General features: G+C 40.0%; 1 protein-coding gene across 5 annotated transcripts in view; it reads left to right on the top strand.

Annotated features, from left to right (window-relative positions):
* The first annotated feature begins 6,765 nt into the window (after positions 1-6,765).
* GPBP1 (GC-rich promoter binding protein 1) overlaps positions 6,766-27,684 on the top strand; it is a 34,974-nt gene continuing 14,055 nt past the window's right edge. Inside the window, exons 1-5 of one of the 5 annotated variants that reach the window (XM_037373639.1) lie at positions 6,766-6,850; positions 7,669-8,758; positions 9,551-9,618; positions 23,647-23,766; positions 27,180-27,303. In XM_037373639.1, the coding sequence (XP_037229536.1) occupies positions 23,704-23,766; positions 27,180-27,303 (187 nt within the window). In that variant the 5' untranslated portion in view covers positions 6,766-6,850; positions 7,669-8,758; positions 9,551-9,618; positions 23,647-23,703. Of the gene's footprint in view, positions 6,851-7,214; positions 8,759-9,550; positions 9,619-13,477; positions 13,481-16,026; positions 16,153-23,646; positions 23,767-27,179; positions 27,304-27,684 lie in introns of those variants that run through there. The other 4 variants (XM_037373640.1, XM_037373642.1, XM_037373637.1 and 1 more) reach the window with 4 other exon arrangements.

Raw genomic sequence — 27,684 nt, 5'->3', positions numbered from 1 at the left:
GATGTGAAAACTAAGGCACAGAAAAGTTATAAAAATACTAAAACCTAATGCAGGATCTCTGGCAGAAATGAAGTGCAAAAGAAAACAATGCTGATTTGAAGCTATTGCATCATCTTCATAGATTAAAGTTTGTATTTCAGGGATGTCAAATTTAGAGTTATTTTTTACTTATTTACAAATACGAGGTGTTTCCAATAGCAACATATAAGAGTGCCATTATGTAAGAGTATAAGCATCACTTACGTTTCGTGGGTGTCCAGTAGGAAGGAACTGTATCTCTAAGTTTGCAATTCTGAATGACACACCCCCCCCCCAAAAAAAAAGCCTCTGAAATTTGTTTAGAGGGATCTGGAAAACAGTGTAACATAGCTCCAGGAGAGTCTGAGAAAATACTTAATTGCTTTTGACCCTATTCACAGCCTTTCATGCCAATAACGTCCTTGGGTTGCCTTTTATTTTTGGTGTCAATGTTTCAGATGACAGAACCGCACAATAGATAGTAGAAACCTCTGCTGCCTGTTTTTGTCCATGAAGGGAAAAACTGAGAAAGACGATCAGCTGTGGAAGAGGTCTGTTTCCCTCTTTAACCTTTTGCATTTAACCTTCTTAGAATACTAAAGCTTTGCTGGAGAATTTCAGTCTGGTTTAAAGAAGAAACCTTCTAGTCAGAAAGCAGGTTTTAGTCTTTCTTGAAAATACTTGTAAGTGAATCTTTTTGGTCATATGTGATGCATTTTTTTAGTTTTCTTTCAAAGGCTGATTGGTAGTAAAGGTAAGGAACTGCAACGACTGAGCCCACCTTGTCAACCTTGATAGTAGTTCTTTTTGGGGATCATGCCACAAATCTCAGGAGATCTTTAAACTGTGAGTTATATTCCATGGTGTTTACTACATATGGAAAAAATCTAGGCTTCTAATGGTTCTAGAAGCCTCTAAGAAGTGGTATAAGTTTGTGTCTTTTGTTTTAGGAGGGTGGTGGTGTAGTGTGGGATAGGGAGAGATTATTCTCTTACTTAGATCAGTTAATACAGCTGGGAAGATGCTGACAGACTTTTCTACATGCAATTCCTTCATCAGGTCTGTCTGTGTAGAGAAACAACACATTTCTTGGGCCGGTTTCCTAAGGAAAGCCTCTGCAGTAACTAGACATACTTTTAAAATGCATGGTAATATGAACATTGACAGTAGGCAAAAGTTGAAGAAGAGCCTTACAAAAATTATTTTCTTCACTTTACTTGGATGTGAAAAGGTTCTAGATTAATCTAATAATTAGAAAACGGGGGAATAAAGTGTCAAGTTGGTATTAATACATTTTTTTTAAAGAAAAAAAGATAAAGGAAATAGATTTTGCTATGAAATGAACCTGCATTAAAATGAGATCTGCTCATATTTAAGTATGCGCAAGACCCTATCATCATGTTGGTTATCTGGTCTCCTTATTTCAAAATTAACATGCTCTAAGTTCACAAATTAACTAGGTTCATTTTAGGGAAAATACAGGAATTTCATTTTATAGAGAAAAGGGTAGGGTAAAGACAAACATCTTATTAAAAATTATTTACCTGGTATTGTATGTTCACTTCGTAATTCCTACAACCTATTCCTTTTCACCTAAACTGTTTCTTATAATTAACAGTTATTGAGTTCTTTATGAAATTTAGAATGGCGGGTATTCACTTGCTGTTATTTCACTTTCCTGGGTGGAACAGGGCAGAAGTTGAGCACATTTAGGATTTCCTTAAGTGTTTTTTTAGGGAAGGTGTGTAGCATGACTTTATCCTTCCATAGAATAAATATCACATAGACAGCATTCATGCAGGACCTATTTGAAGAACAGTTGCACCCTTTTAACATAAATTCATTAGCTGGATAACTTACCTGAAAGGAATACTACTTAATGGAGATTAATGGTCAAAGCAGTTTCAAATAACTGTTGGTTTAATACTGCCCAATGTTTCTGAAATACATTCTTTGAGATGGATGTTTCTATTGTTACATTAAAGGGGGAAAAGCTACTAGTCAGGCTATTTTCAGTTACAATGTAGGTGAAAAACTTGAAATAAAGAGGCTGCTCTTTGAAAAGCTTGGTTCTTAATAATCTTTTTTACCTCCAATTAGTATAAACAAAATAATAACTTTTGAGGTTTTATCCCAGTTTTTCACTAGGGTCACCAAGATAGTGATTCTTTCAGGTAGAAACAGTCATTGTCTTGAGAGACATAGAACGGTAAATTAATTTGGATAATAGAGGTCAAATTTATACTTATGTGTCATTCAAAATTAATACCTAGGTATTGCTGCAAAATACGAACTGTTACCTACAGCTTTATTGAAATCTCTGCCCAGAATGCTGCTCCTGCCGAAGTCAGTGGTAATTTTAATTTGAAAGTTCTTCGGAAAAGAATGCGTCAACAAGCAGTTATGTTTTAATTTTCAGATATGTTTAGTACTTGCTAATTGTATTAAAGTGCATTGGACACAGAGGTGCTCAGAACTCTTGAAAATGGAGTAACTAGAGGTGATATATCCTACGATGCAAATAATAATCGTCAATTCTTTAAGACAGTCGAATCCCATTGTCTTATTTCCACAGGTGTACACACTGAAATCCTGAAGCAGTTGGAACCAAGTCATTTTACCTTCCTTTCCTGAAATGGACAGTACATATAAATAGAGAAGCCCAGATACTTTGTGCTAGTGTTCATCTTGTTACTGCAAGTGGTAACGACTAGGTATTGCTACACACTTTTGTATAATGCTTCCAATCGTTAAATTTGCTACTTTAAATGTTTCATATTGTGAACGTGCAGTTGAAAGATATTTAAAACTTTGCAGTAAGGATGGTTCATTAGAACTGTGTTTGTGCTGAGGAATTCTCCCTGTGTTTGGGATCTGACTGTACAAATACTCCTCTGAGAAGAACATACAGTAGAATTGTTATTACTAATATTTGGCAGTGATTTTATTTCTAGTTTTTAAATATGGGGCTCACTGTATCAGAAGCTTTCTGGGTCAAATCTGTATTAATCAGGTTTGAAACCTGTTATATGAAAAGTTTGATTTTGGCCTTCTGCCTGATTCTTTGGTTCAGATGGATTGTATATTGGGTGCAGTGGGTTTTTAGTACAAGGTCAAGTGTTTTGTACCTCTTCATGGAGTGACACAAAAATGTGTAATAGTAAAGAATTAAGTATTTTTCCATAGTTTTCTTCAATATTTGCTTAATTAATCTAAGCGTGTAATATATTTGCGTAAGGTATCTTGTATTCTACTCCTAGAACAAATGAAATTCAGCACATTTCAAGAGCTTCCTGAAGTACTTCTTTAACTTCTGGTCTCGTACTTCATCCCATCATCCAGATTTGTGCAGTAAATAATTTAATTTTAAATTCATTATACATTTTTCATATTAAAATGAGTTCTAAGACTTCTATTTACATATGGATGGTTAGTATTTGGTGGGAGTTAAATGTTTCAGGTTTCATTTCTTATACCTCAGCATTCCCACACATTTTTGTTTCATTGTATGTTTTCAATGCTTTCACATACTGATGCATATGACAGTCCCTGAGTATGGAATAAGCTATCTTTCTTCAGTTACCTTGTCATCTGTAGTCTGATCTATACCAAACAGAACCTTAAATTACATATAATATTCAGAATACTAAATTTGGAATGCTAAATGTGATTTTCTTCTCTCTCCATCAAACTACCCAGTGTACCTCAGTCATTCAAAACCAGTAATTCTTAGCTTGTTATTAAATCTCAGGTGCTGTCTAAATTTTGCATGAGTTACCTACCCTTTGCTTATATCATGATTCATTGAAAAGAGTTCTAGCAACATGTGTGAGCATCTGTGGCAAAAATGTTGGCCTACTTTTCCAAGTTTGCTTAACAAAAGAGAGCTGTTCATACGCTTATATCTCCCCCACCTCCCACCCCTCACTTAATTTTCAGTGTAAATGTCATCATAACCTCCCACAGCAGTTTTCCAGAACAGACATGTTCTGCTCAGCCTGCCTAAGTTTCAGAAGCTGTTTCTGTTAAATATCAATCACTTCAATGCTCTTACCCTTTTCTGTGCTCTATATAGTTCTGAAGATTCAGGTACAGTTTGGGCTCAGAAGACCAAATGTTTTACCACCAAAAGATGTTAAAAATATTGCCTTACGAATTTGCCACAATGACAATCTTCTGTCTTTCCTCTTGTTCTTCATGACAACCAGTGACTGCGTTTATGCTAAGATTTCTTCACCACTAATGGAATACACATGGTTTTATCAGTGTGCTTTAATTATTCCCCTCACAAGCAAAACAACCTGAATTAGTAGAAGCATTGTTTTGCTGGTGTAAACTCTGTGTATATGAGGAAAACCAGCTGGTATAGTTAGGCTGTGCATGGCAGAAACCTCTTCACAAACCAAATCCACGTGCTAGCAGGCTTTCAAATTAATTCCTTTAAACTAATCCTTTTACGCTAAGAATGCCCTGTTAACTTTGCTGAAACTGCTTGAATGCTTGTGACATGTAAAGTGTGTTAAGAGAGGAGAGCTCGATTTGAATTCAGTGTGAAGTTTGCCAATGATCTTGGTAAGGTAAGGACATCATTTCAGCTGTTCATGGGGTCAAAGTCTTGGTTTTCATGAAGTGGAAACGGCATTATACATTCTTTAATGACACAATTAGAGTTACAAATCAAACCCATGCTCCATTACTACTTCAGTTTCCCCGATGGGTATCACAGCTTTTCCTGTGGTTATTGTCACCTGAAGGAGATAGAAGGATCTTGTATGAAATGACACAAACAGAAAGCTATTAGGAGTACTGATATGGATAAATCAATAATCTCATGTTTCTTATTGTGTCTCTCTTTTGATACCCACAGTATATAACGTGTTGCAAAGGCAGAAGATGCCTAGAATAGCTGTGCAGCATGGAGGGTTTCGCTGTAACTTGCTCAAATGAATCAAAAGGTCATTTCAGATCATGAATACAGCCTTAAGCGTATGTTGTCAAGGTGGCCTGAAGATGCTTTATTGACTCTATACACTTTGTTTTCATGTTGCTTTGGGCTCAAGTTTTATATTGTTTTCCTAGATAGTGCTACCCATCGTATTTTAGGATCATATTCATTGATTCAGGACTTGTATGAGGTCCCTTTGGTCAGAGCTTTCTTGGTATTACATGTCTGAACTGTGCAGCACAGTGAGTCCTGAGATTTTTGGGTGACTTTTCCTGACTGAGCAGACTGTTAGCTTCTAGCTGCTCCTGCAGCATCTCTCTGATACCAGTTAAATTGATGTAGGTTATAAATTACTGTATTGAAAAAGGTTTTGGTAATGAAACTTGGGAGTGTGGGCAAGTTGTACTGTGGTCCAAGTGACCGTGTGTGGGCGCATCAGACTTGGCAGCGTGGCTGTGACTCCAGGCTTGGCAACAGGCTGTGAAAACAACCGCTGGGCAAGGGGCATGCGCTGCCACCCTGCCTGGGAACCCTCACTTCTGCAGCACAGGTCGAGGTACATAAAAAGGACAAGCCACTTCAAGGAAGAGTTAAGAGAAAGGAGGTTTCAGTGCAGCCAAGGTGGTCACCGGTACCTAGAAGAGCACCGTTGCTGCTAAAAATCAGAACTAGGGTTGACTGCTCAGAATTGAGCTGAAGGTAAATGTGACCATAGCAAAGCTTCTGCCAGTTTCTGAACTGCTCTTATGTATTATTTTTCTACCTCCTAATTCTCTCATTTGTTGATTTTTAGTAATTTTTCTAGTAATTGGTACTTTCTAGTAATTTTATCAGATGGTGAAAATGGATTATTTTGACAGCATATATACGCCTGCAAAATACATCTTCAAAATCCTGCTGTTGGTCAGGGCTTTGAGGCATTTTTTTGTAGGAAAAATGAGCATGTGATTTCAGTTCCTGCAACAACTTCAATCTCACAGGGGAAACTTAACACTGAAAGAAAATCCAAAATTGAAGGCAGGCTTTAGAAACACTTGCCAGCACCCTTTCTGATGATGTTGGAACACACTTTTGTATAATTTTTTTTTCACCTAATGAATTGAGAAATAACGTGCCTCGCGTTGGAAATGCAATTTCAAAAATCACAGGACGTCAATTGGCACATTCAGCTCCCGGGCTGCAAAAATCCTCCCGTTCCTTTTGACAAGGAGCGCGCCACATGTCCGCCAAGCGTGCAGCGTGTTCATATATATATATATATATATGCACATACACGTAATGTGAAGCGCCTATCACCGCACCGATAAGGCTCCTTGGAGCCGCTCGTGACGGTACACCCGTGCCCGCGCACTGGGGCTGTTCCCGCCGGCGCAGCGCGGACGCGGGTGGCGGCGGGGGCTCCGCTGGGCACCTCCTGCACCCGCCGCGCCGCCACCCGCTGCCCGAGCGGGCTGTGCAGACCCAGGCCCCGCTCCGCCCGCCGCAGCCGACAGCGACCCGCGCCTCCGCTCCGCGTCACGGTGGCTGCGGGGCGCTGGCCGGGGCTGCTCTGCGGGCCAGGGTCGCGGTGCCGGTGGGGATGGCGCCGCGCGGGCCGCGCCGCTGCACGGTGAGTTACGGCTGCGCCGGGGACTCCCGCACGCGGGGCGGGGCGGGGGCGGGGCGCGGGGGGGATTCCCCCGCCGCTCCGCGCGGAACGTTCGGGATTGTTCCGTGACGTCACGGCAGGGGGGCGCCGGCGGGGGCGGGGTCGCACCGTCGGTGGCGGCAGGGAGGCCCCGCCCCAGGCGCCTTCGGGGTCGCGCGGCGCCTCTCGCGAGGCTTGCGCGCGCAGGCCGTTGAGGCTCGGAGTGGCGCCATTTTGAGAGCGAGGCGAGTTTGGGGAAAGTGTGTGTGTGTGTGCGCGCGCGCGCGCGCGCGGGAGGGGGGGGAGGGGGGTTTGCCTGTGAGCGTGCGGCGCTCTCGCGCCCGTGGCTCCCACTGTTCGCGGGGGGGCGGCGGCCGCCGCTGGTCCCGGGGCGCCTCCCACCTCGCCGCCGGGGGCGGTCCGGGGCCGCCGCGGCAGGACGCGCGGGCGGCGGGGCCGGGGCGGGCGCTGGCGAGCAAGGCGCCGGGCCGACCCGCTCCCGCTGCCGCGCGGCCGGGCCCGCCCTCGGGGGGGCGGGGGAGCCGCCGCCGGGCTCACGGCAGGGCGGGCGGGGGCGGCGCAGCTCCCCGGGCAGGGGGGTCCGCACCTGGCGCGGCCTGGCGGAGCCCCCCTCCCGGTGCCGGCGGCGGCCGCCGGTCTGCCCGCCCCTCGGCAGGCGGCCGGAGCCAAGGCTTCCCCGGGGGGCGCGGGGGGCTTTCCCGGCGCTCGCTCCGCGCCTCCTCCCGGTGTCCCCGGCCCCGCTCAGCGCCGCCCGCCGGGGTGCGCGCTGCAGAGCTGCCCGCCTTTCCCTGTAAAGCGAGAAATGCCGCTTCCCGTGCCCGTCCCCGCCTGCCCGCCCCGCGGGGTGCGCGGCAGCAGAGCGGCCCCGCCGGCGGCAGCCGCCCGGTGCACACGCCGCTGCGCTCCCCGCCGTGTGAGCCAGGGCTTGGCCGCGGCTCCGCGCCCGCCCCGGCTCCCTGGTGGCGGCTGCTTCTTCAGACCCAGGCTTCTGTGTTTGTCTATCGCCAGCGCAGGTTTCGGGAGGGAGAAGCTGATTGTCTGGTTCTCTTCACCGTAGGCAGTCTGGATTGCAGAGAGAGCCCTGGATCTTTGCAGCCTTCTGCTCCAGCTGCTAGGGAGGGAAAAAGCTGGAAACCGACCTGCAGCTGCTGCTTGTGGACGGGGAGGCACACCCGACGCCGTTCTGGGGTTGTTTGCCCAAGTGCTTCGTCCTGAAAAGACTCTGAAACAATCAGGCGGCATCTGAGAAGTGAATGGAAAGTTTGAAGTCGTGAGGGTTTTTTTCTTTCTAGCAGTACCAGGCTCCTCGCTCTTGGACGCTTTTGTCCACATGGCGTGGATACGTGCTAAATTTATCAAGTCCTGACTACTTCAGCTGCCAAAATAAAGTGCTTTCTCACTTTTAGATACTGTTTTTCTTCTAGGAATCATTCCATCTGAATTGCAGGCATAGCCAGCTTTGTTGTCTGGCTCCAGGTTAAATGCAGCCTGAGTCACAGTGTCGACATCGCTGAAAAGTTTCATGGCAGATATTTTCCCCCTTGTCTTATTTTTTAGATTTTCTGACATAGCTTTCTGCCATTTTGCAATGAGACCTAATTTCTAAATGAAGAATCTGATAGACGTTCATTTATCATTTTTTATTTTATTTAGTTTTATATCATTTTAAATTTATATCATTTAGTTACTGTTTTTGTTGAAAAATGTTGTTGCCAATAAGCAGCATGGAGGTATCCAGATAGCTGTTGTTTACGGATGCCTCTGTTAGCTGAAGCAAGGGGGTGTTCCACAGTTCAGATGTGAAATTTGTTTTTTTGGCTTCATGGTTTGTGGTGTGACAACTGTATTTATTTCACCTGGATCTCCTGGACCTGATGCTGCTTATAGGGATACATACATGGAATAGCCAAGAGAAGAAGCTGTCAGAGGGAAAAAAAGCTTTTTAAGACAGAGAATTTTCAAATTTTGGAAATAGCCTTGTGGAATCTGTAAACAAGGATGGGTAGCTGATTTCTGTGAGGCCAAGTCTGTGTCAGACAGCTACGAATGTAGTATCAGCGAGAACTCGGGATACTCCCTCAAGGACAACAAACTGGAAAAATATAAGTCACACGGTATTGACACCTTGTGCAGTCCTCTTGGATTAGGTAAGTGGTGTAGTGTTAATAAATCAATTTACACTTGCATAAACATTTTATCAGTAAAATGGTTAAACAAGTAATGTTTACTGCCTACAGGTTGTTGGCTCTTTTGAGAATGTTGAAATAGGCTTTCAGAATCTAATTTTTACTTGCTGTTTTTAATAATTAATGGAATAATTCTTTAAGAATTTGAAGAATACATGTACAAGGAGAAGTGTATAGGTAGAAGTATGGGGTTTTTTTTGTGAGATTAAAAAATAGGTACATCTAGACTGAATCCGTAGGTAACTTAGGCTTCGTTAATCTCAACAGTGAGCTATTACACTTGAGCAGGTCTGCTGGATGGCTTGCACGTCTCAGTCTTTCCATTTGTATGATGCTTTTGCATCATGAAGGTACCAATAATGTAGGATTGTTGTTGTTGTTATTATAATTACTGTTATTATTTACTTCCTTCCACTATTCCTTGTTACTTATGGAAGCCAGATATTTTTTACCAAAAATTAATTCACTGCCCATGCAAACTAGCTTTTCAGTGTGTTAATATCGTAAGGTTGGATTCAGAGTAATTTCCTGTTCTGTAATGGCAGTGGGTGAATCTGGACTGCAAGTATAACATTACAAAAATCTTCCACCTTTTGGGAAGGATTCAAACCAAAACCCAGTGGTGAACTAACTGATTTTACATGTTATTTTTAGATGTGTTTCTGTCCCCTTCCTCTTGTAGTGATTAAATATCTCTGAAGATAGATATAATTTAAATGTTGAAATTCATATGTTTGCAATACTTTTTTGTAGGTTTGCATTTAGCTGTATTGCCACTGCCTCAAAGAAGATGAAGACGGACAGAACAACTTAATTCAAAAGTCAGTGGTAATTTTACTTTCATTCCCCCCGCCATCTCCTTGATTTTTTCATATCTTTACATAATTAAAGTATTACTGGGTAGACTTTAAACTGAGTGTCTGGTAAAGGTGACACATTTATCTTAGCCACCACCTTTTAAAAAAAATTTTCCAAGCTTCTGGAATACTGAACTATTAGTAATAGTGATCTAACAAAAAAAAAAAAAAGTACTGTTTTCTCTTAAGGGTAATGCAGAGATGTTTCAGAAGGTGGCCTGTTTTAAAGCCTTGTGGAAAAAGTAAAGTTAACCAGGTGAAACTATATAAAAATTGCTACTGTGTTCCCGCCCCCCCCCCCCCCGTAGCTTGGTATTTTGACAATAAATGAAAGACTTGTGTCTAAGAAAGTTATTTTCAGTTGTCAGGGTTACTGAAGTAATTCAGTTCTGTGTGTTGTCTTGCCAGCATCTAAAAGCTGATCTAACTTCAGTGTTTTGCTTTCTTTGGATGACCTTGCTGTTTTGTTATTTTAACTTCCATTTCAATTTTGTTTTTTTAAAAACATGGAAGCTGTGGAGCATGAGTAGCAGGCTGTTTTTGTGATCTCTTGTGGCTGTGGCTTGTGGCTCTCCTACATCAAGTCGCAGTGTGTCTTGGGGATTGAATGAACTGAGCCACATGTGAAGCAACCAAACCAACAGAGAAGAATGATCTTCCTCATTTCTTTAGTTGGCTTAATCTGTTTCATTTGAAAGCGTTTGGTAAATGGGAAGAGTTCAGGTGTGAGTGGCCATTTCATTTGATTTTTGTCTATTTTGTGGTCATAAACAATAGTAATGCAAGTATTTGCTGCTTAACTTCATAGAAAAAGGATGTGACACTTTTTGCCAAGCTATTAACTTTCAGTGCTGTGAGATACTTGGACCTCATGATAAGAGGCTCTCACTGAAATCAAGAAACTGTATCCACCACTTGGCATTTCGGATTACATCTTTATCTGGACTGTTTCACTTTTGGATGCTTTGAAGAGTTTGCTTTTTATCTTCATTAAATTAACTCTGTCTTCTCTCTGTTGGCTGGTGGGGTTTGCTCTTGGGAAGTTTTTCTTATTTGTGTGCACGTGTATTTGACAAGGATCATTTAGGTGTGTTTCACAGCTGTGCCCTTGTAACCTAGGCAAAATCCATGCTTGGGTGAGGCCCATGGAGGAGAAAATGCCGAGCATGCTGGTCCACTTTAATTCCTTCTTTAGGTTTTCATTTGTATAGTGCTGACAGTCTGTTAAGTGGTTTGCAGACAACTATGAAGATAAGGTCCTTGCCCCCAAGAATTTACACTTTAAGCCTGGATGTAAGCATAGCTTTTCTACTGGAATAACTGTCAGCAGCTTGGCTCTTTTACTGATGTGTTTATTCTGGTAGAATCCTAAAATGGGTACATTTGTTTTGAGAAATTCTCATGAATAATGTAGGCTGATCTGCTGTGTGAAAAAACTGTTGATGGAAGCCCTTAAGAGTAAGCAGAGTTTAAACTTGCAGCAAAGCTTAAGCGGAATTACATCTGTAAAATGATACAGGGAAATTGTGTAGATATTTAGCTTTGTTAGGTACTTCACAAATCAATGTACTTTATGGTCTTTTTTTCTTCTTCTGTTCTAATGAGATTCTTCTGTTTAAAACGAGTGGCTAAAACAGTGTGACAGTGATAGTTCATCAGTAACTTCTGGGGAAGTTGTTTTTCTTTATTTTTTACCACTAGGAATTAATTCTGTCCTGCGAGGAGAACCATTTGCAGACCTTATTATAAATGAACTTGAATCAGACTTGGTATGCTTTTTGTTCTGCTTTTTATTATTGTGTATATTTGAGCAGTGGTATGACGCAGTAACTGATGATAATGCACTATGTGGTGCCATCAACTCTTCCACAACCATTTCCTTTCGTATTTTGGGTAACGTAAACACAGTCAGAGAAACAGCTGAAAAACACGAATGGTTTTTCTGCTTTATGTGCTCAGGATATGTCAAATCTGCTACCTCTTTCAACTACTTCTTCAGATCCTTGTGAGGATTCCAAAGTGCAGAATTCCTGGTGATTTTGTTAAATAACGTATGCTGAATGGGGTGGTGATGTTATTGCGCTAACACTTTAGCTTTTGCACTTTGAACCTTGCAAAGGGCAAGTGATTAGTGTTTGTCTACCTTTCCACTAATTGGTAATGCAAGTGTGTAGGGTTTCAAGCAGAAGGAACCTGGTTGTATTTTAGCTTCAAATATGAAGCTTCTCTGTATTACAGAACAGTGGTTTTTTTCATTTATGTTTTGATGCAGTGCAAGATGGAAAGTCTTATTTTCATAAAAGTGATGATTAAGTTATTCAAAGCTCTCATTAAACTTTGGCTGTTTCTAAATCATTTCCTAAAAGATGTTTAGGTTGTTGTGGCAGTATTTGATTCACAGAAGTGATGGAAAACCTGTTGCTTGTAAGCCATAACTATATAGAAAAAAGGGACCCTTTTTTAAAGAGCAGTGTTTGGGATGTTTAAAACACTAGTGTGTCCCTGAAGTTTGCTGACGTTCTAGATCCTTATGCAAAACGAAGTGTTCTTCAGTTGATTCATCTTCACGTGAGCCTCAGGTTCCTTAAGCAGAAATGAAGGCGGGTTTTCCTTTTTCTGGTGTTTTTTTGCTAAGTCACTGTAAAGCTAGGTTTCAGGGCTATGGCTGTTTTAGAGAATGTGTTGGCTTTAATTAGCTAAAAAATGTACTGTTACAGTTCGACTTCATACACTTCTCATACCTAGGTATGTTGTAAAACTTTTAGAAGTGTTCAGATTTGGTAGAGGACCTGACCTCCCTGCTTCCTAAGTGTTCTGCAGGGAGCCTTAGTTATCATGCTTCTTTTTAAAAGATGAAGCAAGAAGGTTAGTTTAAAAAAGTCTATAGATATTTTCTATTATTCTTCCTTATTGTCCAGTGCTAGAATACTCATCAAAACAGTTCTATATGGAATGGTGGGAACAGGGAGACTAAAACCAGAGACTTGATTTACTCTGCAGTAGAACAGTTGGGAAAGAGGAGGCTTCAGCTGAATTGTTCAGAACTTGTTTAATCTACTGAACCAGTGCAAAGAAGACCTTTAAAGTTTCAGCTGTCTTTCCTTTTGCTGGAGCTGTGAGTCTTTGACAATACATTTTAGAGAACCTACAGAGAACTACCATACCGAAACTTAACCTTGTTAGTTGTAAGTTAAATGTCCATAAACAGTCTTTCTTCTACATTGAAGTGTAGCAGGGGTGGGGGTCAACATGCACACTTCTCTTCAAAGTGTTAAAAGGTCGTAGATATTTAAGCTTATTCTGTTCTTGTGGCTGTGCATTTAGATGGAGAGGAAAGAAAGGAAATAAATAATCTTTAGTTCAAATAGTTGTCATGCTTTTGCAGCAATTTGTGGTCAGCAGAAATGCTTCTATTTTCAACAACTCTGTAAAGCCTGTGTTAGGGTTTGAATATTTTTGTTTTATTAACATGCACATTTTGGATAGCAACGTAAATTGGAAATTAGCTTATTTTGCTTTGTTCAAACTAAATGAATCACAGAGCAAGGAAGATCTCTAAAAATCTGTGTCTTTAAAAGGAGAATGAAAAGGAGAATGAAAATTCAGATGTATAGTTTTAATCAAGTGTTACACATAGCAACTTCAAATTAGCACTACTGTAGTCAAGACATAGCAGGGAAGAATCTGTTACCACAAGATTCTTTTTTTTTTCAAAGAAAATATGTTTTGTGACAGAAGGAAAAACTTTTAAAGGAGTGGTTTATTTTAAAGGCTTGCTTAGTTTGAGAAAAATCGTGATTATGTCAGTTTACAAAGAAGAGAGACTGTTCAGTCTGATGGCTACAACCTGTGCATATAGGTTTTTTTCCTAATTCAAAGGAAAACTTTGTAGGCTTTTTTATGGCTGATGCTAAATAGGCAAAACAAATATTTGAGGTTGGTCCAAGATGGGAAAATGGATGGGTCAATTTGTTGTGTAGTTCAGTTATTCCAGAGTTGTTCTGTTTTAGGGAGAACTTTGCCTCCTCCTGCTGCTTCTTCAGGAAGTGAAACCCCTGACCGTGGTAAATAGCTTTTTCTTCTTGTCCTCATGAAATGCAGTACAGTTGGCATTTGGCATATCTCTGAAACTAAACATTCAGTTTTAATTCCCTCCTAGAAAATTGTGTGCCTCCTTTCCCTTCTTGTTAGTCACTCTTTTCTGTGATAGTCATACAGACTTGCTTATTGGACCCCTCTGAAATTCATATATATGCTTTGTTTATCTTCCTGACTTAAAAAGGATTTGGTAGACTTGACTGTAGCTCATTACCAAGGAAGCAAAGCAGCAGCAGCAGCAAACCTGAGACACTGAATAATACCTAGTCTTTTATCTTTTATTTTTTCTACTGTGATAACAACACTAGTGTATATTTTAATTCTGATAACTTAAAACGTTCTCTCACCCTGTTTATAAATATTATACTGAAAATCAGATGGACAAAGTGAGGGTGGGTTGTCAAAACAGTTCTAGCTGAGGTGTGGAGTTAAGGTTCTCACATGTAGTTCAAGGTGTGCTGTATTTCTGTAGTAATTGTGAGACATTAGGTAACAGATCATAGGTATGTGCCACTTAGATATGCGTACATATAATTTTAGACTTTCCTGAGAACTGTGAATGTATGTATATCCATGCACTTTTAACATTTATTCTGTTCATGGGTGTGTCTATGCAAATCAGTAGCCTGAATTTCTAAACTGGTCTTCAGGGAGCATTTGAATTCATACCTCCCTTCTAACTTTGGAAATTCATGGCTTGAAGCTTCCTTCCCCCTGTGCGCCACCCCCCCCCCGCCCCATGTTAAGAACTTTGCTATTCCACTCGCAAGCCTCCAGTATTTCTAGCTCTTTGAGCTTATATTGCCTTTTATTTTGTCTTCTAGTGATCTCTGAAATACCTGTTGTCACAGAAACTGCTTCTTGTAAAATAATACAGATTGTCCACAGAGCATGAGAAGTATAGATGCTGAAAATGCAGATCTATTTTTCCTTGTCTCTAGCTTCTGATGAGATGGGTTTAGCTGTCCAAGGTTGGTTTTTTTTTTCTTAATTTTTTAGCATTATTTTAAATTTTTCTTTTCCCCTATATAATTTTGGTCAGCTCCATTTAAATTGGGTGTATTTATTAGTATGCTAAATCCATAAGATAGCCAAAAGCATACAGTCTTCTAATAAATTAAAGTTTTAGATTGAAGGTGGCTTGGCTATTTTACTTTTATACTAACCAGCCTTTTCCTTATTATAGTGATGTCACCATTTTTATCTGTTTCTTAATGCTAGGACATTAAAAAGCAAAGCTGTTTTAATTTATTCTGGTAGTTCAGACAAATGGTGTTGCCAAATGTATCTTGCTAACAGTAATGAAACCTGTTCTTAAATATTGGAGACAACTTTCTGGACTAGGGAAATACTTTTGTTTTGTACAATTGAGGAGACCTCCCTGAAGTTACATCTCTTCAGTACCAGTGGGACTTGTTTCCTCTGCCAGCTAAATACTGGTTAGACAAGTTAAACAACATGCCCTTAAAACTGGGTGGGGAACGGTCTCTGATCTCATGTCCTTGTCATCTTAAAATTCTGCTGTGCCTTTTTTCTCCACTGTGGGTGGAGAAAGGATCAGGCTGGGGAACACTTAAGTAAGATAAATGTAAATCTGTGGGGCTTTACAGGATGCTCCCATGAGTGCAGAGGGAGCCAGCTGGTGTCATTGCAAGGCCATTCCTTATTATCTTTGAGAAATCTTACAGTTATTGGGTTCTTGAGTACTAGAAGAGAGCAAACGTCAATGCTATCATCAGGAAGGGTAAGGAAGATCCAGGGAACTACAGGCTGCTCAGCCTCACTTCAGTCCATGGGAAGATGGTACAGTAACTAATCCTGGGAATGGTTTCCAGGTAAATGAAGGACGGGAAGGTGAGTGGGAACAGTCAGAATAGCTTTATGAAGGGAAAGTCATGCTTAACCAAGCTAATAGCCCTCTACAATGAAGTGACTAGCTTGGTAGATGAATAGAGTGTCATGGACGATGTTCATCTTGACTTCAGTAAAGCTTTTGACATTGTCTTCCATCACATCCTCGTAGAGAAGCTGACAAAATGTGTGAAGTGAATGATAAGGTGTATCAAACATCAGCTGAATAGCCAGGCCCAGCTTATCAGGGTTGTGATCAGTGACACAAAGGCCATTTGGAGGAAGCAGTTACTGTTGTACACTAGGGTTCAGCACTGGAGCCCATACTATTTAACATCTCCATTAAACACCTGGACAATGGGACAGAGTTCACTCTCAGCAAGTTTGTGGATGATAACTAGATGTTTGTGCTGCAACTCGGAGGTACCAGGACAGGCTGGAGAACTGGACAGAGGATCCTCATGAAGTTCAGTAGCGTGAAAGTGCGAAGTCCTGCCTCTGAGGAGGAGTAGCTGCGTATGCCAGTACGTGCTGTGGGCTGACTAGCTGGTAAGCAGCTCTGCAGAGAAGGGCCTAGGGGTCCTGTTGGACCACAAGCCAACTATGAGCCGGCAATACATCCTCATAACAAATAAGGCCAACGTCTCCCTGGGCTATGTCAGGAAGAGTGTTGCTAGCAGGTTGAGGGGAGCTCATCTTTCTCCTCTATTCAGCCCTGGTGAGGCCACATGTGGAGTGCTGTGTCCTGTTACAGGCTGCCTGCGGCAAGAAAAATAGGAACTTAGTGGAGTGAGTTCAGCAAAGATGCTTAAGGGGCTGGAGCATCTTTCCTATGGATAGAGGCTGATACTGGTTTTGATCTTCTAAGGAAGAATGAATTGTTCCTCAGTCTTTCAGAATACACTCTGGATGTTATATTTTATTTTTTAAGAAAGTGCATTCCAGATGTAAAGTTAATAGAACATCAAACTAATTTTTCTCATGTAAAATTGTGTGAAGGTAGAAATGATGAGGGAGACCATCTTCGTTAATGCTTTCGGTGGGAGGACAAACAGCCAGTATCCCCTCAGAAGGATGTTACCAAGTAGCAATGCTTTGTTACAAGGTGATGCTTAAAGTTCCATGACCTTGTCTGTGATACCTTGAAGAATTGTGTTGTTGAGGCATTCCTGCTATAATGTACAATTCGTGTGGACGTGGGAAAACAGAAGGTAGTTACCCGTTTTTCCACTTGACTCTTACGAGCTGCAAAATTGTTATAGTGTTTATGGTTAAGTGTAATAAAAATGTGATACTAAATGCATTTCCTCTAGTTACAGCTACTTAAACCAAATAATGAAAATAGTCTCAAAAAATCACAGCAGTTAAGTGCAAATGCATATTACTTTATATGCCATCGTCCTTTCGGGATTCTGCACTTTAATAATCAGGCTCATTTTTTTACTTATTTGACTGGTTTATAGAGAACAAAACATGGAACTAAAACTCAGAATGCTTTGATTACATCTGCTTGCTCTGCTGTCTGCCCTTGCGATATCACAGAAGATAATTTCTTCTGCCCCCTATCTGCAGGCTCTCATATCCACTTCCGCAGCCAGTGCAGAGATTCCCTTGAGATGAATTCTCATGGGTGTCACTTTTTCCAACTCCTGAAGAGCATTATGCGCTTCCAGAGGTGCTGTATGGCTATTCTTAGTGTTGTAGTAGAAATTGCTGTAGTTACTTAGTGTAAATAGAGAAACTGGGGGGGGGGGGGGGGAGCGGTTTTTAATGCTGGAAAGATCTGATGAATGGAAGTGAAGCTAGAAGAAATTCTGGGATAAAGGATCACTTTCGTAAGGAAGCAGGAGTGATCAATTAAATTATTTTTTTTGTGTAACCAGTTTGAGACCTCAGTAGCTTTTGTTTTCTTGATATTTTTAAGGCCAGGATGAAGACATTTGTAAAGAAAATTACTGTTGTTCCACTATGTTAGCAGGAGCAGTGTAGGAGGCGTTGTATGAATTTCTGGTGTATGAAGGTCAGGTTAGATCCTAAAGTGTCCCAGTGTTTGAGCTGGACATTTGTGGTTTTTTTTTTTAGGTTTTTTTTTTTTAGTTTTTTTTTTTAAAAACTTTAAAGCTTTGCCAGGTCTTAACTGTTTCCTGTATTTTATAGATGCCAGGCGTGCGGGGAGGGGGAAAAAGTCTAGGTCTGTCTTCTTGCCTTATCCTTTTGCTCTGTAACTTTTGGCAGCACAACTGCTTGCTGGTTTAGTGCTGCAGCTAAGTGAATTGATAAATGCACCCGATTCTGTAGTGACTCTACAGTTACTTTGTCTGTAATGAGTCTGGTATGTGACTACACTGTATTCCCATTTTTTTAGTGTGCTACACAGACATATAAGCTGGGCTAACAGATGCTTGCCAGGGTTCTGCACTATGCTTAGCCTGTAATGTGCTCGTGCTTCAGTAGTGGTTAGAAACTACTGCCATGTATTTCCAGTCAGCCTGTTGGGTGAAATAATTCAGGAGTGAAGGAGGGTTAAATCCATAACTGATGTACTTGTGCTGACGGGAATCCCCAGTTCAGGAATTTAGGACAAATGGTATAAGAATGAGAAAGCATCATCATCCCCCTTGCCCCTTCTGGTGAACGTAGGGAAGGGAAAAGTATTTTTTTTTTAGAATTATTTTTACTGCAAGAAATTACCCAAATTTAATTAAAATGTGAGGAACTGTTTGTTAAACATGAGATGTATTCTGTAAACTTATTTTGGATAGTTTGTTCAACCAGATCTCCTTGATCTATGTATTTTATGCCCCTGTTTTATGTGTCAATAGCACAGAGGTTTTTACAAACAAGCTTTGCAAGCAAAACTTCAATGTTAGTCATTTTGGCTGTTCCATATTTTGTCCCAGTAATAGTGTTTTCAAGGTTGCAGATAAGGTGAAAATTGTAGCATAAGATGAAACTTGAAGAAGCACTTTGCTACAGTAATCTGTAATGTAATTTAATCTGAAAGTTCATGAATACTGGGTATTTTCTGCTTTTGTACCATATTGAATTCTATCTGGGTTACTGCAGGAAAAAAATACTGATTTATACTTTGATTGCAGTGGTGGTCTTCATGCTTAAATTAAAACAATCAAAATCATGCTTTTGTTTTTAAATACTATATTGATTTCAAGTAGTAGGGGAGAGGGGGAAATTTGCTGGGGAAACAGTATTCTCATGTTACAATGTTTCTTTGTGTACATGCATTGCTCAGCTTTAAATGTTTATAAATATTCTCCATTCAACTCTAGTTACAATTATTAGTTTCTGACTTTGAAGCATAATAGGAATTGGCAGGCTCAAATGTTTTCTTAAGTCTTAAAGTTGTTCTGGAATCTTGTTCTTGTCTTCAGGACTGTGTATCTAGCCTAAATCTGCAATGGTTGGTATCTTCTTGTGATTCTTACGATGTTTTGGATTAAGACATCTCTTTCCTTGGTGGAATTTACTCCTTCAGATGTTTATAACCAATGTTTAAATACATCTTTGGGCCTTATTTTGTGAGGCAAAGCAAACACAGTAGTATTATTAGAATTTTCTTCTCTTTGATCACTGAAATAGTTCATTATTGCATCAAGTAAAATTTTAACTTTGTGTTGTTATTCGAAGTATGATTTTACATGGGTTTTTTTCTGTGGTGATTTAAAAAAGAAAAACTTGGTAGTGCAGGGAAAACTGTACTATTTAATATTTAATTTCATAATTTAATTTGGTAAGCACAAGCTAAACTAATGATAGTTGTTTTAGTTCAGTTTTTATGTTGTTGGTTTTTGCAGAGTTCTGCGAATTGAGTCTAGATGTTGTTCCTTAGCCTTTTCACAGAAGTCTTGACGCCTGATTCATAGAGTGGCTTTCTGCTTCCCTTTTCCCGGCATGTTCCTTATTTTTCTAAACCAGAGGCAATATATTAAGTTTTCCAAAATGCTCTTCAGATGATACAAATTTGTTTAAAAAGTACTGTTTCCAGCTGCTTTAAAACTGGTGAAAAAAATTCTGTCACAGAAGGACCTTATTGAGTCAACCATAAAAAAAACCCTGGCCAACTTTTTTGGATGTTGGTTAAGCATACTTGGTGCATTTCAACTGCTGACGTGGCTCAGAGTGGATGACTGAGTTACAATTATGACAAATCTCTTCATTGTACATCATTTGGTACAAGCTGTTCATTATTCCTTGGTAGCCACTGCCTTATTATTGAAGACCGTACTTCACAAAACTACAGAATTAAATTTTATCTTATTGAATATTGGAATAATTGTTGCGTGTTACCTGAAACAAAATGCTTTACAGACTTCTCTCAGATCCCCCACAAGAAGTAACATTTAATAACAACATTTTTTCTTTGCTCTAAATTATTCTACTATCCTCAACACCAAAACCCATAAATTTTTCTAAATTTATGGGCTATGGAAAACTTTCTTTTCTGATGTCACCCCACAGTGCTTGAGTCAGATACCAGAGGCAGTTGCTGAGAGGAGACTGAGTGTTTTGACCAGTCTGATTAAAGAAATTTAAATTATTTTTTTGTTAATAGTATAGGATAGCAGTATTTCAGTGTCTTTTTCTCACCTGTCTAGAATTGTTCAGCTCTGCTTCAGTAGTAGACCGCCTGAGCTGAGTTAGCTTTTATGGCACTGGTTAAAGAATGGCAGATACATTTTGAGTTTGCGCTGCTGGGAAATGGTGACCTAAAACATTAAGTGATAAGTTTTGGGCCTATTCTTTTGTTATGAAGAAAGCTTCTGAAAGTGGTGGAATAGTGTTTGGATCTGTGGTGTTTACCTCAGTAAGCTTACCTCTGATAGCCATACTAACTCTGGGAGTACAGCAGCTGTTTTCTCAGTATTAATGAACAGCAGTTGATCCGTTGTGTGGTGTGTACATAAGAGAAGGCTTGCTAACAGATGAATGGATTCTTCGTGTCTCCTAGTATAATTAAAGCTGTTTCATGTGCGTGCTTGTATGAGCACATACAACTGACTTTCATTCTATTAAAATACTGTATTTCTGAAAGGCAGAGGTATTCTTCTAAATCAGATTGCTGATCAGTGTTACCTCTTTGGCTTATGTCATGGTTTAACCCCAGCCAGCAGCTAAGTACCATTCAGCTGCGTGCTCACTTGCCCCCCTCCCCCTGGTAGGATGAGGAGGAGAACTGGAAACGGGTAAAACCCATTGGTTGAGATTATTTCAGTTATTGAACTGTTCTTAAGTAAAATCTACTGCTGCTACTAATTGTAATGAAAAGGGAGGTAACAAAGAAGAGAAGAATAAAACTCCAGAAAAACAAGTGATGCACAGTACAATTGCTGGGTACCCACTGACCGATGCCCAGCCAGTCCCCCCGCAAGCAGCGATCGGCCCCTCCTGCCGGCTCCCCCACCACTGTTCATATACCGAGCATGACGTTCTGTGGTATGGAATGTCCCTTTGGCCAGTTCAGGTCAGCTGTCCTGGCTCTGCTCCCTCCCAGCTTCCTGTGCACTGGCAGTACATGGGAAATTTGAAAAGTCCTTGAGTTAGGGTAACCACTGCAACATCAGTGTGCTATCAACATTGTTCTCACTAAATCCAGAACACAGCACTGTACCAGCCGCTGGGGAGAAAAAATTTGCTCTATCCTGGCTGCAACTAGTGCATCTCTGTTACTGTTGTTCTTTTATCAAAACTAGCTGGAAGAATTAGGCCTATAAGAGTTTTCCTTTTATGGGCGTATTGAAATCTACAGATATTCCGCTGCTGACTTTGCGCTCTGAATATTGTGTAGTTTTGGCCCAGGCCTCTCACTTCACTGTACTGCTTTGTAGGAAAGGGAATGGCTCATCTGACAGAGCAAAAAGCCTTTCTAGAGCTTTTAGTTGAGGAATTGAGAAGATGAGGAAGACTTTTATATGGTTCTAGAATAAGTTTTGCTGGAAGAAATACACACCCATTATCAGCAAGTTGTGGACAAAGCTCTGTAAAAAACGCATTTCCAGTGCTTGAATACTTGATCACCAAATCTTGCTTAAGCCCTTGATTTATGTGCAAAAAGTAGAAGGTAGGATGTTAGTTAAGAATCAGCTCTTTCATGGCAGTTGGTTAAAGAGTAGTGTTAGGAAGCCTGACTAGTTTTCTAAAAACAGTAAGAATTTTTTAAAACATCACATTGTCAATGCCTTTGTTGTCCTGTACCTAATAGCTGATTCACCAGTAACTTGGTAATACTTCTTGGGTCCTTTGTTACGTTCCTACTAGCTGTAAACCTCTCCCTTTGTTTTCCAGACTGTAAGTGCCTTGGTCTGAAGATTTTGTTGTTGCTGTTGTGCTGATCTTCCAGTATTGATACCTGTCTTGATTCTCCTGCTTGGAAATGAGAGTTGTATCTCAAGGAAGGAGAAAAGTTTTTTTCTTGCTGCAGTTTGCTTAACATTTAGCTTGCTGTTTCTTAATATAACATCTCTTGTATTGGTTCATCTGTAAACATACATTCTCTTCTGTTTCTCTATCATTGCTGAACATGATTAAGCAGTAAAGCTAACCTGGTTCCTGGTGGAAGAAGCCATTTATGTGATGGTTCTGTGACTCTAGAACTTCCTTCATTTGTGTTTTACTAGTTTGACATAATTGGATTATTTAGAAAATTTCTTTGGAAATTTTTTATAGGTTAATTTAGAAAAGAGTTTTGGATAGCTTCAACAGAGTAATTTATACAAGTTATTTGGGTGAGACAAAGCTTTAAAAACTTGACTCTATTTAGTGATAGTAGATTTTGTGCATCTTACCTTACAGTTTATCTCTGGTATCAGAGGTACCTAAAAACCTAAGTATGAGCTTGCAGCATAAAAGAGAACCAACAGCTTAACTAAGGGCATTTTAATGCTTACAAATCCATTAAGACTTCCTTTTAGATGCTGGAACATTCTTGTCTGTCCCTGGAATTCTGCAATTGCCTGGTTCAGGCCAGAATACAACAGTAATTATCAGTTACCAGGTTCAGATTCCACAGCTCATGATAATACTCATATTACAGCAGCCTTAAAGTGAACTAATTCTATGCTCATTGCCTAAGAGATCTGCACTCCATTGTGCAGCGGTGTGGAATACATGTTTATTTGGGTTTCCCTATGAAATGCATGTGGGTGTTTATTATGTTTTCACTAGCTGAATTTCTAATAGTGTGCACATAATACTTAAAATATTTTTGAATCATTGACAATGTTACAGTGTCTAGCTGCAGAGCATGATTCAGACACCCATATAATTCAGGCACTGTTTCATCCATTTCTTTCCTTTCTGTGCTATAGTTTAGCTTCAGGTAATACAGTTCACATTATCTTGCATTCTGTTGCTCATTGAGAGATATTTTTCTACCTGTGGGGAGAGCGTGGGGTAGGAAAAAGTATTCTTGGGTTTTATTCTTAAGCCATTACTTTCTTTTGCCCATTTTCAAATGAGAGACTGTTACTGGATTTTGACACTGTTTCTGGACATGTAGGCTCTGTTTCCATTAAGTCTGGAGACAACGTGGAATTTGTGGTGGCCCTGAGCATCTGGGGTTTTTTTCATAGGGAACCTTAATATGGCCTCTGAGACTTAAGTTTTAGGGATTAATTAAAATAATAAATAAAATAATAAAAAAGGCTGCTTCTAGGAAGCTAATGAAATAGCCCCTGAAATCCATTCTATATAGTACTAGAAAGTATTTCAACAAGCAAATTTTGCTACAGCTTTCTGGATCAGACCTTGCACATGCTTCACCCCATTTGTAAGAGGAAATAAAGGAAGCAACGTTACAGTTGTGTCTTCTCAAACATACTGCAGGTATCGTGTAGTGTGACATTTCGCTAATAAAATCACAAATGTGATGCTGTAAATGAGATGTGGACAATTGTATTCTAAACCAGATCTGCGTGAGAAAATAATACCAGAAACCGGAAGGGAAATAATGATCAAAACACCATGAGTGTAGGCCTCTTGAAATATAAGTATCTGAGAAGTACCTTTTTCTTGTTTTTCCAATTACAGGCACTGGCCATGAGGTGCTGAAGCCTTGTTTCATTGATTCGGAGAGACTGGACCTAAATGGCGCAGCATGACTTTGCTCCAGCCTGGCTTAATTTTCCTACTCCACCATCATCAACAAAGGTGTGTTCTTTGTTTTCCTTTTCAACAGGCGCTCTCACTATTAGAGAAGTCTAAATGTCATGATCTCATAGTAAGAATGCAAATATCTTCATGAATAGGGTGATAACAGATGATGTCTAGCAAGTCTTGTTGTGGTGATTTAAAGTAGTTGTACTGTGGTTGTTAAGCTCATACCTCCAGTGGAGCTTTTTCCTTGAGCAGCTGAGTTCATGGAAAAGAAGCATGTGTCTGGCCATATGATCAGAGCCGTTGCTGGATTAAGTTTGCCTTCATTATGAGTTTAAAATGAATTAAGGAAGCTGGGATTGTGATTGAATTTTCTTAATGTGGTTGATACAGATTACAGTTTGACTGAAATCCATCTCACCTATTGCTGATCATTTCCTCTTAAGTATAAGCTTTTATGTCATCTCCCTGTCACCTAAATAGCAAAGTCCACCTAAATAGCTGGGTATCCATTGCTCAGTCAGTTTTGTTCAGGTTTGGAACTACTATGTCAGTGCTGTATTGCAGTTGGGCAGACTGAAATGGGAAGGTGTGAATACTGAAGCCATCTTGGAGTATGGACAAAACTTTTCAGAAAGGATTGCTGTAAAATGTGTACAGGGAGATTGCAGACAGACTGGTAACTCACTTTTTGCATTCTTAGATTTGCTTCATATTAGGCAGTAAGTTTTATGTGTCAAAAATCTGTGTTGCTTGCTTTCTCTTTTAGCTGGCTGAATCTAGTCAGATAACTTCTCAGCTTCCAGAAATCACCAGTAGATTTTGTGTTGATTACAAAGTTTACTGTCATCTCTGCCACAAGAGACTTGACTGATACCTCCAACACATGGGGAAAATGCAAACTGCATGATCTTTGGACACAGTCTAGGGACTTCAGGTTCATGGTATTGTGTACAACTGAAGCACAATATATAAAATGCTGTCAGTTATACTTGGTGAAAGTAAGATTATTCTTCAAAGTTCATACAAAAATAGAAGTTAAACTCCAAAGGCAGTATTAGAAGGAGAAGGTTGTTACATCTAAACGAACACATGAAACTATCTTCTAAAATATCATCCATGATCAACAGATGTGGAGCTTTCTGAAATTTGTGGCAGTTTATTCAGAATGTGTTTATAAGGATTTATTTTTTTACTTAACGAATCTCAGTATTTAATTTTTGAGCTACATAGATCTTTTGATAGTTTCTTGTGGTTTTCTATTTTTTCTCTCTCTCTCAGAGTTTGTCAAGGAAGTAACTAACTTCCCAGGTCTTAAATTGAGAGGGCAGTCCTTTTTCATTTGACTTCTGTTGTTAAAGAAAATGTATTTTGAATTAAGAGATTTAAAGTGCTGAAGCCGCTAAATGGCAGAACCAGGCCTTGTCCCTTGTATAGCCCTAATCCAAGGCTGGTTTAAAACTTAGTCAAGTTAATTAGTAGGAGAATAGAGAAACAATAGATGATCAATTGTATACACGGGTGCTCTCAAATGCAGGTGTTTCTAGAAAAAATCGGTATATGTGACTAGGAATTCTTGTTCGAAGATTAAGTGTACTTGAAGGATTGTGTAAGTTAAAGCAGCAGAAAGAAGATCCTGATCTGAGGAGGAGCTTGGAACTGAGGCAGAGACTGGAACCAAATAGATGAATCCACTGGGACAGTCAGGTGATGGATTCGCAGAACTGACAAAACTGAATGAAACTTCTAAAAACTTCCGACATTTGATAAGTGTATATAAGCTGTGCTGATCCCTTTGTTCTTTGCCACTTACTGACGTGGTGGCCCAACTGTGAGTTGTGATTAAAGCAAGCCTAGTGGTACCCCACGTCTGTGTGAATTTTTCCTTTAACATCTGTACAGTTTGGAAATACATGCTTTGTATTTTAAACATATCTGTTGCTTACTTGAGTTTGATTTTTGAGCAGTTAATTTTGAACAGGGCCTTGAGCTCTGCTGGGGCATGTCAATAGAACCTGGGTATAATGGTTTTTTGTTTGTGATTTTTCTCTTACTGGGGTGTAGGGGAGGTGAGAAGAAGGAAATAGTTTTCTTCAACATGTTTTCCAAAGTAGTTAAACCTGACTATGATTTTTTTTTTTCTACTCATTTTGATCAGTGAAGTACTTTAATACAGCTTGATTAGATGTTGATGACTAATAACTGTTGAAGTAAACTTGGGGCTTCCATTTTCAGACATACAACATTACTGATGTACTTCTTTTCCTGAATGTTAGTCAGTCTGGAGAGGAGGGAGCTTCAGGCAGCAAAGCTGATACTTGGGAGCAGTAAAGTTGATACTCCCTAGAATTATTAAGCTCAGTTTGCTGATACAGTACATTTCCACACTGCTGTGCACTTACGCATTTGAAGCTCTTTTGACCCCGGGACATGTTGGATCTCTTGTACATGTGCAGTACAGTGGACATATATGTGCACAGTAAGTGTGCTGGGAGGGAAGGGGGCTTTGTTTGCATCAAAGGGTGGTTGTGTGGCAGGGAGGTGCTGGGTGACACAGCCTTCTGCTGCCACTCACTGGGACATGTGTGGTGTGAACAACAGTAAGGCTAAGCCCTGCTTTTGCAGAAAGAATTTATTTTTGAATTTTTAAGAGGTAACAGCAAAAGAAATGTTATAGTGTTAAAATAGTAAAGCCAGGTACAGATGATAGGGAAGACAGCTACTGTAAGACGTGATCCTTTTTGGTTTAATTATGAGTTTTAGTCAGCATGTATTTTGATTTGAGTGCTATTCTAAGTATAAGTTTTTAGTTTATCAAGTACTTTCTACTGATATATTAAAGATTTATTTCTTTAAAATTTCTACAGTGCCTATTTATAAGCTGGTAATTTGAAGTATATTTGAGTATATACACTTTTTACTCTAGGCTTTATTTGTATTTCATAACTAGTTGCATTTGCCTTATTAGGTTATGACAAGACTAATACATTGGGCCTTTTTTGGGTACAGCTGCCTCTGGAAGTGACTTCTTGCTTGATGTGGAATGTGCATGTGTAGTTTCTGACCACACAAATTAAGATCCTGGGCTTCTTTTCTGCCTTCCAGACTGATCTCCTGTCCTTTCTGACCTTTTTTATTTTTCCTCTGCTGCAACACAGGTCACCTGTGCTCTGTTCAGCTGCCAAAACAAAATGTAGACACTTGGGCTTTTTACCTTGTGTAACAAACATGGTCCTCAGCCCTGTTTCCGTGTCCCGGAGCAGCAGGTACAGCTTCCACTTTGCTAGCATGGGAGATGGTGACATAGCTCTGAACGTACGTGTAGTTGAGGACTGCTGCATTTGTCATTCCAAGTCTTATTAAAAATGGATTGTGTATACCATGAATAATATGCATGTTACAGTTCTGATAATTCAGTTCTGTTATTAATCAGATATCTCAGGTCTACCACTTGTGCTCCTTTACAGTCATCACTGAACCTTGAGAAACATTATGAAAATTTTTCATGGACAGAGAATCGTTATGAAGCAAATTGCAGAAGACACAGCTCTTCGGATGGGTTTGATCCTAACATTGGACGGTCTAATGGAGGTAAAATTTAGCTTTCATGGAACATTTAGAATAAGTTCACATCATTACTTTGTAGCACTCAATCTAGGAAAAAAAGTCTGAAGGTGGTAACTCCTATGCTACATTCTTATTCTGTAGTAAAATAGAGGTAGTGGAAAGACAGATATGGGACAGGGTGTGAGTACAAAGTTGGTTAAAGTAGTGTGGTTCCTGGTGTCTTACTTTCTCTTAAGAATAAGAGTGTTGAGTGAATATTCTAGCACCCAACATCTAAATGAGCAGACAGAATAGGAGATTGACTTGTCCTAATGTTGGACTACTGTTCTCTTGCTCTCGCATTGTTTTGTAAGATTCTTCCCTGCTGCTTAAGTGAATGAAAACTTAATTTACTATTCTATCACA

Source organism: Falco rusticolus, chromosome Z (genome assembly GCF_015220075.1).
Source record: "Falco rusticolus isolate bFalRus1 chromosome Z, bFalRus1.pri, whole genome shotgun sequence".
Classification (NCBI taxonomy): domain Eukaryota; kingdom Metazoa; phylum Chordata; class Aves; order Falconiformes; family Falconidae; genus Falco; species Falco rusticolus.
Note: the sequence above shows the minus strand (reverse complement) of the source record. Positions and strands in the feature narration are given on the sequence as shown.